This window comes from Malurus melanocephalus, unplaced genomic scaffold (genome assembly GCF_030028575.1).
Source record: "Malurus melanocephalus ecotype Western Australia unplaced genomic scaffold, MMel_1.1 scaffold_386, whole genome shotgun sequence".
Classification (NCBI taxonomy): Eukaryota; Metazoa; Chordata; class Aves; order Passeriformes; family Maluridae; genus Malurus; species Malurus melanocephalus.
In genome coordinates this window covers 311249-323779 of record NW_026623618.1, presented here as the reverse complement: position 1 = coordinate 323779, position 12531 = coordinate 311249, and the positions used below count along the sequence as shown (strand labels likewise).

Below are 12531 nucleotides of genomic sequence, written 5' to 3'. Positions count from 1 at the left end.
CACACACACACACACAAACCCAAACTCTACAACTTCAGAATCGAACAGTGACCAGCTGACAGAAGGAGCACTGGAGGTCAAACCAAGGAAAGAGAGAAAATCAAATCCAGAAGCTATCAGTCTGTGTTGCGCAATCTGTTTTCACAGAACCAGCTAAATCTGAAAGCGTGAACTCCGCTTCAGCTTTTGCTCCTACCGCCCCTATATCCACRGTATCTGGGAAATGACTTAAACACGACTCTGGAGAACAGCATGGGACCGGTGCCTCCAAAAGGCCAAAGTCAATACGTTCATATATCAGAGACATGTGCCAGGGTAGCCTTCCCAGCTGCACAACACATGATGTGTCAACTGCTTTACATAGGGTGGGTCAGGAAGAGACTCATTAAAGACAAGCTCTACAGCTCTCCTTGCAACATCTCTGCATTCTCGTCCAGTTTCACAGAGAAGAAAAAAAAATTTTAAAAAGCTGGTTTAAGAAAATGATTACTCTCGATGAAGATTGGAACCCAGAGAGAAGGGGCCAGAGTAACTGGGTCTGCGACCTCAGATAAGATCTATAACTGATCTTTCCCACAACTATTTCATCATTGAAGGAACAAAGTAAATTATTCTGATTTAACTTTYCTATAATAATAATTACAAAACATTATTTTTATAACCAAACTTGGACTGTCTTACATAGGTGATGAAAGAAAGGTCCTTGTCCCTGAGTATGCCTTTCACTGAGCCTCAGACAGTTTCCACTGAATTTCTCTTGTGCATGGAAAACACCTCGAYCCCACTCCCCAAAAGCATGCAGAATGTAATTCCCACTGGGAACATTCAGGGAATTAGGTACATAAATACATTTCAGATTTATCCTATTGGTAAAAAGGGCCAAACTTCTGAGATRGCTTTCTGTGCTGTGTGTGGCACTTCTTGGATAAGAAGGGAAATGAAACAGCTCATTTTGCAGAGTAAGGAGCTGAAGGGTGGCATTTCTGGGCAGCATGAACTTGTGTTTGTAGCAAAATTTTTTTTGTGCTTCTGCTGAAAACCTGTGTGGAAGAGAGTGAGTTACATCACTTTTGTTTGGGTCRCCATCATTATGGATGCTACCCTGAGTGTACCTGAAAGTTGTTCCAAACAAATGAAGATATCATCACGTGGCTGTTAAAGAGAATAGTGTGTTTTCTCTCATTTTAGGCATCTTTGAGCTTTCTCTGTACCTTTAACTGTAAAATAGGCTTTAATSCCACCAAATTTATGAGTGACAAGGACACCCCAGACCTACAACTCACACCCCACTATCACACCTGTTCGTACAATGTGTGCATTGACTTCTAGTCATCTGGAACCTTTAAAACAGAGTTATGGCAGTGCTGTCCTACTTGCCTGCTTGTTCCCATTGGAAGAAGATTTTGTGGGTAACTCTCTGAGACAAGAGCCTGATAGTGGATACCACTGTCAAATGGCATCTTGATTAACTGGGACTGTCTGTGGCACAAGCTAAAAATTTTCAGAATGCTAATCTCTTTTACACAATCTGCAGCCCATTTGCTGTTCTGTTTTGGCTTTATTTTTTTAACAAGGCCTTAAAACATATTTTTCCTTAAAATGACAACGTTATTTTCTGCCCTCTTTGTTCGTGGAGCTTTGTGCACTCATAAACAGTTTAAGAGTTCCCTTCACAACTGCAGTGCATATGTGTGCCTGTGATAAAGATTCTCTTATTTATTCTTCATTGATAACTTAAGAAGATAGTGCTTAAGGAAAGGCGTCATCCTTGCAAATGTAATGGGCAAAACCAAACCCAAATCCCAAACCTACAGCTATGACAGTGAGCCCAGCACACCTGGGGAAGGAGGGATCCTCAAAGTTAGAGCAGAGAGCCTGAGAGGAAGGCAAGCAGAGCTGCACCTCCTTTCCTGGTGGCAAATTCTGCWCAAAGACACAAGCAAGCCTCCTCCACCCTCTCACGGTTTTGCTCCATTCTTTATTGATCTTCCTGGGCTCTGTGTTGCTTATTTGGAAAATCATGCCAAAAATGCTTCCCAGTTAGCATAATCTGAGCTATRCTGAAGCTGTGCTGCTACTCAAAACCCTCTTGTTCAGGAAATACTTCTTGTGGACTTGTTTCCTCAGCAGGGATGGACCAACATGCCATGGATTGCGGTGCTGTGACTCCTCAGCTGCCTTGTGCTGTTACAGCTCTGCTTGTACTGACATCACTGGCCAGTCCCAGCAGAGGAAAGCCCTAAAACAGCCTAAGCACAGAGCAGTTTGGGATTGGCAGGACTTTCCCACCCTCTCTCAGCTTAAGCATTGGTACAAAGTCTGAGAGAAATTTCCTTTCACAGAGAAAACGTTAATCTTCTGGTTAGACAACATCACACACTACAATTTGATACTTAATAAAGTGTTGTGAAGCTCTAATACAAGTATTCATTTGGTCACTTATCCTTTTAGCAATAAAAAAACAATTGGGACTGAAGTTAAGTGGCAATTTGTTGCAGCTGCTGTGGCCAGGACCCCCTCAGAAAGCAATTTTCAGAGGATTCTTCTTGTTAAAAAGCCATTCTCCTGGCGAGGAGTGGGATGTTTGGAAGATAGCAATGGGGACAAATCCAAGCCCAGAAGTTTACAAGCATTCCTAAAGAGCGTTTTTAAAACTCTGTATTTATTTAAACAATTACAAAAATATTTTATGCAGCTAAGCAGTTTGGCACTACCATCAAACTATAAAGTAGGCTTTTAAGCCTAGGCAGTTTTCGTCTTTACCTGTAAGATGAAACCAACATTTGGCTCCACGTGGAGTAAGTATGGAGAGAGGTTGGCAACCTCCTGTTTTCATGGTCCTTMCTTAGTTCCCAAAATTTCCATTCTTCAGTTCTGACCTACACCCACTCTCCCCACACCACAGGAGCTGRTTATGAATTCCATACAAATGGAAATTTAGTTTTGTGGGTAGTAACAACAACTGAACCAGTCTGAAAGAACAATTTTCAGTCTTGCTGAGTAACCTCACAGTGTTCAGCTCRCACAAAGTGGTTGGTTATGTGTCATATGGTATCATTATTGCTACCTGAGTGGGTGATAAACTAAAATTTAAGAATGGCAGAATGGCAAAACATGAACACTTGATATCTTCTGTCTCCTTCCCTCCCTCCTGAAGAATGACGGGGAGATGATTTTTGAAAAGGAAAGATGGAAAATATCCACCCAGTACTCCTACCAAAGGAAGAGTACAAGATTCACAGCTCAGTCTCTTTGTGGGCAACCTAAAAGCCCAAAATACACAGATAAACACAAACTTTTATTTTTTCAGGTAGAAAACAGCATGAGTCCACAACAAACTTGGTGGAAGGGCTCTTCACTCTCATTCTCAAGCCAAAAAAAAAAAAAAGAAACAAAAAAATATGGCAAGTACACTGCAGTATGTGCTAACCCTGACAGTTCAGGCCACAGCAGAATGTCCAGTTTAGTATCTTTTCAGACTGTCAGGAAGAGGTGCACCATTTTCTGTAGGATCCTATAGCAAAAAAAATAAGAAAACAAACCCAATTCTAGAAGCTACCTTGCTCTGTGCAAAAGGAAAAGGAAAGGAGATCTTTCCCCATCAGATTCATTACTTTCCCTGATGCTGCTCTAGTTAAGAAAGAGATTCCAAGAATAGAAGTTTCCTGCAGCAACCTAAGTGTATTGTGTTCACAGTTCCTTTAAGAGATCTCCACTACAGTCATTTCAGATTGCAGAGAGGAGATCATGCTGACAGCAAGTCACTGCTTTACTCGAGGCAGCCTGCCAAAACACGTAGAACTGAACCCTGTGCTCTCGTTCACTGGACCGATAAATACGCTTTTAAAAGCATGCACAGCCTGGTTCACACTTACATGATGCACGGAGAATGAGGCAGAGGCCTTGCAGAGTGAAGCAACACCTCATTCCCAAGCATGTGCRGAGCAGTCTGCCTTTGCTTACTGCTGAAAAACGCTAAACCAGTGCCATTTGCACTACACATGTGCAACATGCATGCTCAAAGATTCATTACTATGCATATGAAAATTCAATCATATCAAAGCTCAGCTTTAAGGAAGTCCCAAGGGGCTGAACCGTGTGCTCATGTGGCTTTGAGGGGGGAAAACCCAACCACTTTTGAGCTTTTTTTTTTCTTTTTCGTAGCATTGTAGCATTTGTAGCTCCTTCCGTTAGTAAMACAAAATAACTGCTGAATGAGTGAACTCCGTGTTCCCACTCTGTGTTTGTATCCATTTATTTTCATAAACTCAAGCTCCATTTTAATGTATAAATCATAGATGGATTTAAGGCTGATCTCAAGAAAACTGTAAGTAAGATGAACAGAACTCATTATATTATTTGAAGATTGTTGTGATTTAGTATTATGCTGTCCTTTAGTATGAACATATGTATCCCTTTAAGCCATCGCACTTTCTCTYTAACGCTACTTTCTGTAGCCCATTCTACAGCAAAGGATGCTGCAATAAGTTTGGAGGTATCGTAAATCCATCTATTTTCACATTTCATTACAATTTGAAAATTGCTTGATGTTCATTAAAATTTCCATTAGAATAAATTTGATCTTCAAAAAATGGAACAAAGTTACACTGAAGAAAAGTGATGGTGTGGGGACACAAACTGGCATTGCACATCCTACACTTGATGGAAAAAAGAAGGGATGAARGTTCGTGGTCTCTAATGAAAATAAATACCTTTGCAGACAAAATTCATTTTAAAAAAGTCACAAAACAAACCTTCTGATCTTCTTGGCTTTTGTATTGGCTTTTCGCATCCACGGATATGAAGCTCATAGAGGCTTCCTATAGGTATCAACCTAAAAGTACCAGAAACACAGCCTAGAACACTGCAGTAACAGACAAAGATTTTAAAAGAATTATCAGCAGTTCACAAGAAAATATATATATATATATATATACATATATATATATATATATATATATATATATATAAAATTTTTAATACACTTGGAGTTTTACCAATTCAGAAAAAGCAGAATGGTGGCCTCCAGTTTTCTCAACCATTTCTGGGGCATCATACAAACTTCAGCTCCTCAAACGTTTCATGAATGCAGTGACAAAACCAACACAAATCTCCACAGCATCAGGACAGGACACGGTGACACAAACCCCGTGGCAATGATGGGCCAAGCAGGAGCTTCTGGCTCCATGTGTGTCCCACCACACCCTGATTCTTGCCAGCCACAACCAGTGCATGCATGTGGGTAGTGGCACAACTCAGCAGGGACTTTGGCAAGAACACACAAAAGGGGAAAACTCCCTGCTTTTAAGGTGTTTTTCAAATTAACATTTTTACACATATACAAAACCTGGTAGGATATACTTAAAAAAAATTAGCAGATATGCAAAACGTGGAGAGGAAAGCAATGCTGGAAAAATCAAACAGAAGCAGAAGCTTCATGGTGCTCCTCCTTTGCAGAGCTAAATTCCTCCTGAATGACATTTCCAGGGTGAGGCATTTGTAAGTACAAGTGTAAAAGGACCAAAGGCTCTACTGACAAGCCATGAGATATGAAGTGCTTGCAAGATACATCCGGCGCTGAGATAATTAAGATCAAAATTAAACTTGTGCTATATTTGCATCTGCAAAGCATCAGTTATTCAAACATAATGAGTTAATCAGACTCATTTTTCTGAGGGGAAAATGTAATCATGCTTCATCATCTTCTGTGTTGTCATTAAGCTSTGACAAAGTTTCCATATAGAGACTGACTCTTCCTAAATACTTGCACATCCAGCAGTACATCAGAGTTCTTGAAATTTTCTAGGCATTGCTGMAAATCTCATAGTAAATAGTTGTACTAAAGCTACGTTAGAGGACCTTTTGCTTTCTATTAAAAAGTCAATTAATGATAACAATTTGAAGGGGACACCAAACATGGSCCAGGAAGGAAATAATGCTCTGCATCCCATTTTTTGCAATTAAGAGAGAAGCCAGTATTTAGAAAGACTGCTGCCAGTAAACCAGTATGTCACCCAGATTTCTAAATCAAACAGCAAGGGCAAAGAGTAGATTCTCTGGTGACTATGCAGATTTAGCAATTCTGAACTTTTTTTTTAAGAAAAAAAAAAACCCAACCAGCTATTCCTGGATGTAATTTCTAGTTATTTTAATTAATTTAWTTTTAATCCTATGGAGAAATAATTTATACTGTCTTGGTTGCTAGCTATTTAAGATATTGTGGTTACATTTTTGGTGTCTTTGGTACATTTTATTGCAATATTGTCAGAGCACTGCATTCAATTACTACATCTCATGCTGTTTTATTCTTTACAAAGCATCATCCAAACATTTTCTAGCAAGTCCTTGTGGGTAACTATGTCCTGTCCAAGAAACACATGTATGTCCATGTGTTAATAGGTACAAGATYGGTATCAAATTAGTCATTTGAATAAATGCCTCTTTGGTTTGGCTTCTGTGGTCTTAAGCCTCTTAGCTCAAGCTGCAATAGAGTTAAAAAAAATAAACACATCTTTAACATTAAACCGAGTGCATTTGGAAGAGTAAGGCTTATCTGATAGCTGKCTATTGTGCCTCTCCAGTGTTAAAACTTATCAGAGCTTTTCAATCCTCTCTCACTTTTCCAGACCTTGTTACCTCTTCGTGAACCCCACAGATGCCCTGGTTCCCTCTCCTGGATGCCCCAGCTCTTCTCTTTGTTACTGCTCCCATCATGTGCGTGGAGAAGGGACAGTGTCAATGGGAAGCACAAACCCAAACCGCTATGCAGTGGCAAAGCGACAAAGGGAAAAAGAGACGCATCTTGCCAAGGAATGAACTGAAACAATGGCTTGTGGCCAGGAGGTGGGAAGGAGAGAAGATAATAGCACCCAAACTAGAGAAGGGAAACAGCTGGAAATGAAGTTGGGTAGGTCACAGCCTACCAGATCATTAAAGGTGGTTGAGTGTGAAGGAGTGCAATTGAGGGAGGGGACAAACCTCAGAGGAGAGAGGGGACCATAACCCAGAGACAAGAAGTCAAAAAGATGGTCAGGTGAATTAAAGAGGCTACAAAGCCATCAACCAGCAATCTGTGGAAAGGCTATGCTTTTTAATCACTGGACTTTAGSTTCTGTTTTCCCTTTCAGCCTGTATCTCCATAGTTGAGCTAGGGCACTCATGTGGGAGACCTTGCCCAAACACAGTAGAAGTTATAGCTAACAAACAGAAAAATTAATTCTTTCTTCACTGCCAATTATTAACATATWCACAGTATAATGTTTACCTAGAGAGGGATTATATCCAGAACACTTTCACAGAAAGCCACAGAACTGAGATGTTGGATGTCCCTAGAATCATTTTTCTAAATCAAGTTCTGAAAGGGAATTGATTACTGACAATCATTTTTTCAAACAATATAAAGCTGAGGCCCCCAAAGTAACCTAGATTAGAATGCACTGTTCAGTACTATTTCTGAACATATTTTTCCCTTGTGCAAATGCTGTAGATACTTCCTGATTCTCTATGAAATTGGGGAAACATTAACAGTTTGCAGAGAATGAAAAACAGGAGAGACAGTGAAGAACAGTGAAGAGAATGAAATCTCACCGATTTAGCACATCAGTGCTTCTCATTCTCTGCTGATCCAAGGCAGTAAAGGGAATAAGAACAGAAAATAAATATTATTCCTGAGAAAGACATAAAAATGTTAAGTCTTACTAAAATCCACATTTGTCCCGCCAGTCTCTCTGCAAGCTGGATCAGCTTGCTTTGCTCATGTGAGTATTTTCATTAATTTAAACTGGAACTTTGCCTGACAAAAGAGCGCTGGATCTTCCCTTTCTGGGCAGAAGCCCTGTAACTACCAGCTGAAGAACATCAGCACTCCAGATAAGCCATGAACTATTGTATCAGTTGATTTATTGCTAATTAAACACTCCCAAGTTGCTCCTAGTCCTGCAAATTAACATAATTGAAAAGCAAATAGGTTGTAGGCTGATGGTCCTTTCATCAGTTTTGGTGATTTCCACCACGTGTATGTGCAGAGCTGAAAGCACAGCTCAGAGAAGTCACGAAAGTAAAATTCTATTAATTTTTTCTTTAACTTGCACATCCTTGGTCCTTACTAACACTATTTCCTAGTTGTAAACATGACACCCCACTCACCATCTAAAGTTGCCAAAAAGATGTAAAAGATACTCTTTTGAGACATTACAGATTCCACTAATTCAAYGGATAGTTTTAGAAAGAAAAGCATAGGCTTATTCTTTTGCAAGTGGCATGGTAAACTTCAGTGCCAAGTCCCATAACCTAAACAAATWAACCACTAACCTAATTAGAGAGTACTTAAAAAATTATGAAAATATCATGTCTTAATTGGTTGATATGCGTGACACCGCTGTTAAAAAACGCAGTGGCTTACCAACCCGACAGCTGGAAATATCACCCAGGAGAAAACATTCTCACAAAAAATACTCCCTTTCATCCTTTTCTTCTCTTTTCTTCTCTTTCATTTTCCTTTTCTTGTCTTTTCCCTTATTTTCTTCTTTTTATTGCAATTCTGTGTTAACTGTGTTGCTTCAGGCGGATGGCCAAAAGTAGCATCTAGAATTATTGGGAGCAAATCTGTGTCATTTTCACATACATCTGTGTGAGGCCACGCAGGATCTGGGGACAGAGTCTCAGGGAGAGAGGGTAAATTCAGTGCTGACAGCCCTTGATGGGAGGTCAGGCTTCACTCCCTGGGAGTCACAGCCACCAGTTCTCCAGGGGTCTCTGCTTATGTTACAAACATGATGTCTTAACATCTGTGATGTCTCTTCTACCACTAAAGATACTTACAGGGCTGTGTCTCACTTGAAGCGTACCTTGTGAGTTCATGCCAGCAACTAGAAGTGCCCAGAAAATGCCAGTCCAGGCTGGTAAGTTAGGGGCAAATCTTGCAAATGCAACTGGTGGGCAGTACAACTTGTTTATCAGGAAATGGAGGAATTATAATCCGTTCTTTTCAGCACTGCGCCAAATACCCAGTGAAAAGCCAAGGATGTTGTACACGCGGGAAAGTGTCAAGGCTTTCCCAAAAGGCAAAGGCTGCACAGCACAGACTCACAGAACTCATGAGACAGGTAACASTCAGTGGGAAAACAGGACCTGTGTTTTGGCATTTTGTGACTACATTGAAAACAAAAGAAAATCCAAGGRGAACATATAAGAAGCTGTATTGGGCTCCTCTACTTGCTCAAGGTGATTCAACACAGTAAATTAGCACAATGTGAACTATATGAGAGCACACTAGTAATTATGAAACTTCATCACAGCATCTTTGCGAAACTTTGCTTAGAGGTAAGGAGAGGCAAACAAAATTCTTAGTAAATTATAAAATAATTGAGTGGTTAGGGAAAGAAAGCTTGGAGGAGCTTAAAAATAAATTTCTCACACGCAAAAACCAAAACTACCCCTACTGTTATTACGCCTGCACACAAAAACCAAATTATAACATTCAGTTGTTGGGAAACTGATGTGAAACCCTTTAGCAAATTCACTAGATTACTTGAATTCTCAGCCCCTCTGCTGCTTTAAGGAATATTCAAGCAAGATACAGACCCTTCAGGCATTGAGTATTTTGCCTTTTTAGTGCTGAATGTTGGCAGCTCTCTTGCTGCTACAATGTTGCTTATGAAAAGCAGCTGTATTTAGAGATACTAATAATACCCAATAAAATCTATATTTTCTGAAGAAGTCTACCTCCTTCAGCATCACAACACACAACATTCATACTGTCAAAGTTGAGACTTGAGAAGGAAGCACAGGACTGATGGCTTAAAATTCTGCTTTATAGTTTAGCACAAAAGATAGTTGAATGAAGATTATTTCCAATCTGACTTTCAAGTTTCCAGGCAGGGTAGAGAGAAAAGAAGGTTGCACAAGCAAGTCAGGACCTTTTTTTTCTCCCATAACCTTTCTTTTTCTATAATCTTTCTCTCTTCTTTACATTCAAATTTTCATAACCAAAACTTCTACCACCACTGGAGTGTACTCTGGACAAGAAAACTAGAATTTGTTTTCTGTCYTATTAAACAAATGACTGTACCTTAAACTATACCACTGGGATAGAATKTTTTTTTTTATTCTCACAAAGGATCAACATACCAGAGATCAACTTGCCAGGTGTTATTTCTAAAACCAAGTTTGTTTCCCTGCTGTGAATTTTTACTTCACTTTCAAATTTTCCTCACATATTCAAATTCAACTTATTTACTGTCTTGAGAGTTAACAAGAAATTTCTTCCTTTGCTTCTGGCAGCCTTTTGAAAGAATCAAACAAAGAAATGCCAAAGATGTTAGTTTTTTAGATTGCTCTTACTTCTATCAGTTATTAATCCTATAGAGAAAAACAACTGGTTTRAACCACCCGGCTCCCATTTGCACAGTTCTTAACACCAGTTGTGAGAYGATATTGTCCCAGGCAAGCCCAATGAAGTAAATCAATTAATTTAGCACACTAAAGCTCTGAAAACAATGTAAGAGGAAGACTAGCAACTATTTACAYATAGCACACGGACAGACACTTGAGCAATGAAGCAATGTCCTACCTCTCCTTGCCGGTGATAGTGCTTGGGAGGTTTTCCCATCTGCTCTAGGATTTTGCCCTTCTTACTGCTAGCAAGCATCAGTCCCTGGTGGATGCCTGCAGATCTGTTGGTTGCCTGAGTTGGAGCCTCCCCCATCAGGGTGGACTTGATGGAGTTCACCTTGGAGCTGGAGCTGTCTAGCTGGGAGCTCTCCACGATCAGGACCGCGGCTAGTAAGAGGAGACAGCAGGAGCACTTATTCCACATCAGCACGATCATCTCCCCTCCCCCAAAAGGATTATCTTTCTTTTTCCTTTTTTTTTTTTTTTTTTTTTTTTTTTGGCAATAAACACAGGAGAGAGTGGGAAAAAAAGTTTTTTAAAATATGTCCCGAAGTTGTTAAGAAAGCAATTGATTTCAAAGCCACTCAAGGAACTGCTGTTCGGAGAGAAACGGGAGAAAAATAATTTTTAAAAATAATCCCCTAGGAAAAAGCCAAAACTGTGTCAAGTCAATAGGCACTGAGSAACTGTCACGTCTGTGATGTCTTTTTCCTCCGGGTCCTCGAGAAGTCCAGGCAATTCTTTAGCAACTGGGAGGAATAAGCTGCGAGACAACTGCACCCGGGCAGCTCCCCGCCAGCKCAGGCACCAGCACGTTTGCTTAAGCTTCAGAGGAAGAGTGAGCGAGTTACTTCCCCCCACTCCTCCTTCTCTTGCTGCTCAAGCCAGCAGAGAGGAAACTCAAACCAGATCCAATCCAAGCAGCACCGGCAAAAGCTGGGCTTAGTTTTCTTTCACTCTCTCTCCCCCCGCTCTTTACTTTTTATTCCCCTCCTCCTTTTTCTGTCTTTTGCCTCAGCCTCTGCAGTCAGCGGGAGTGAAAGCGCCGGTCTCCTCCTACTCTTCTTCCTCCTCCTCCTCCTCTCCTCCTCCTCCTGCTGCAGCCCGGCGGTGCGGGGCGAGGGGTTCTGGGCATCCGGGGCGCGGGGAGCCCCGGGACCGGCCCCATCGCGGCGGGAGCGCCGGGACCCGGGAGGGGAGGCAGAGCCCATAGGGCTTCCTGCGCTGCTGCCCCTCGYACTYGGTGGTCCCGGAGYCTCTCGCCGGCCCCCTTATTATTAYGGCAGCGAGTGCCCCGCCGCAGCCCCATTCCCGGGGGAACACGCCGCGCAGCGACTTTCGTCCCGTCCGTCCTCGCTTCCCTCCCTCTCTCCGGCGGGGTCAGCCCGGGCCAGGCTGTCCCACTCCCGGCTGCGGCTCCTGCCGTGCCCAGCCCGCTCGGCGGCTCAGCCCCGCCGGGCTCCCTCCGCGACACCGGGCTGCCACACTGMCACGCGTGTCGAGGTGCTCCAGCTCCCCGAAACGCTCCAAGCACAAAGCCCGTCATTCGCGCAGAGCTCTGAAGGAATGGGGCCCGCAGGCAAAACTGGCCAAACCTGGTACCCSAGCCAGCGGAATCCCTGCCCAAGTAAAGGGCATGTCCAGCCCTGAAGGATGCGCTGCACTGCTCCCACACTTGACCCTTCTCAGTGCCACAGTGCCACCACCCACCCAAGACACTTACTTTCTATCCACCTTCTCAATTTCCTTGGCGTGAGCACACATCCGACTGCCATAAACCCCCCCCAAGTGCTTCGAACTGCCATCCAAAGGCATCACCTTGCTGCAGCACCTAAACACCSTATTTCAGRAAAAGGAAGATAAAYAGGGACTCAGAGCATAAAATTAGCAGAACTGTGCAGCTCTGAACTTTTCCCTGCAAAAGATCTTGAGCAGAGCAGAGAACATCACCATGAGGAACTTGGTTTCTGAAGCGCAGCAGCTACTAGCCCTTATCTTTCCCCTCGACATGTGAAAGTGGGGTGGAGAGAAAAAAAAGATGGTGAGGGGGACAGCATTCTTGCTGTCACACATGTTCATGTATGAACATTGCCTTGTCTGGGAACAGTGAAGAGAATTTTCATGCTTTTTGCCTCTTTT

General features: G+C 42.1%; 1 protein-coding gene across 1 annotated transcript in view; it reads right to left on the bottom strand.

Annotated features, from left to right (window-relative positions):
* DKK2 (dickkopf WNT signaling pathway inhibitor 2) overlaps positions 1–11564 on the bottom strand; it is a 41658-nt gene extending 30094 nt beyond the window's left edge. Inside the window, exon 1 of the mRNA XM_057379085.1 lies at positions 10571–11564. Within this exon, the coding sequence (XP_057235068.1) occupies positions 10571–10828 (258 nt within the window). The 5' untranslated portion in view covers positions 10829–11564. The remainder of the gene's footprint in view (positions 1–10570) is intronic.
* Positions 11565–12531: the final 967 nt, after the last annotated feature.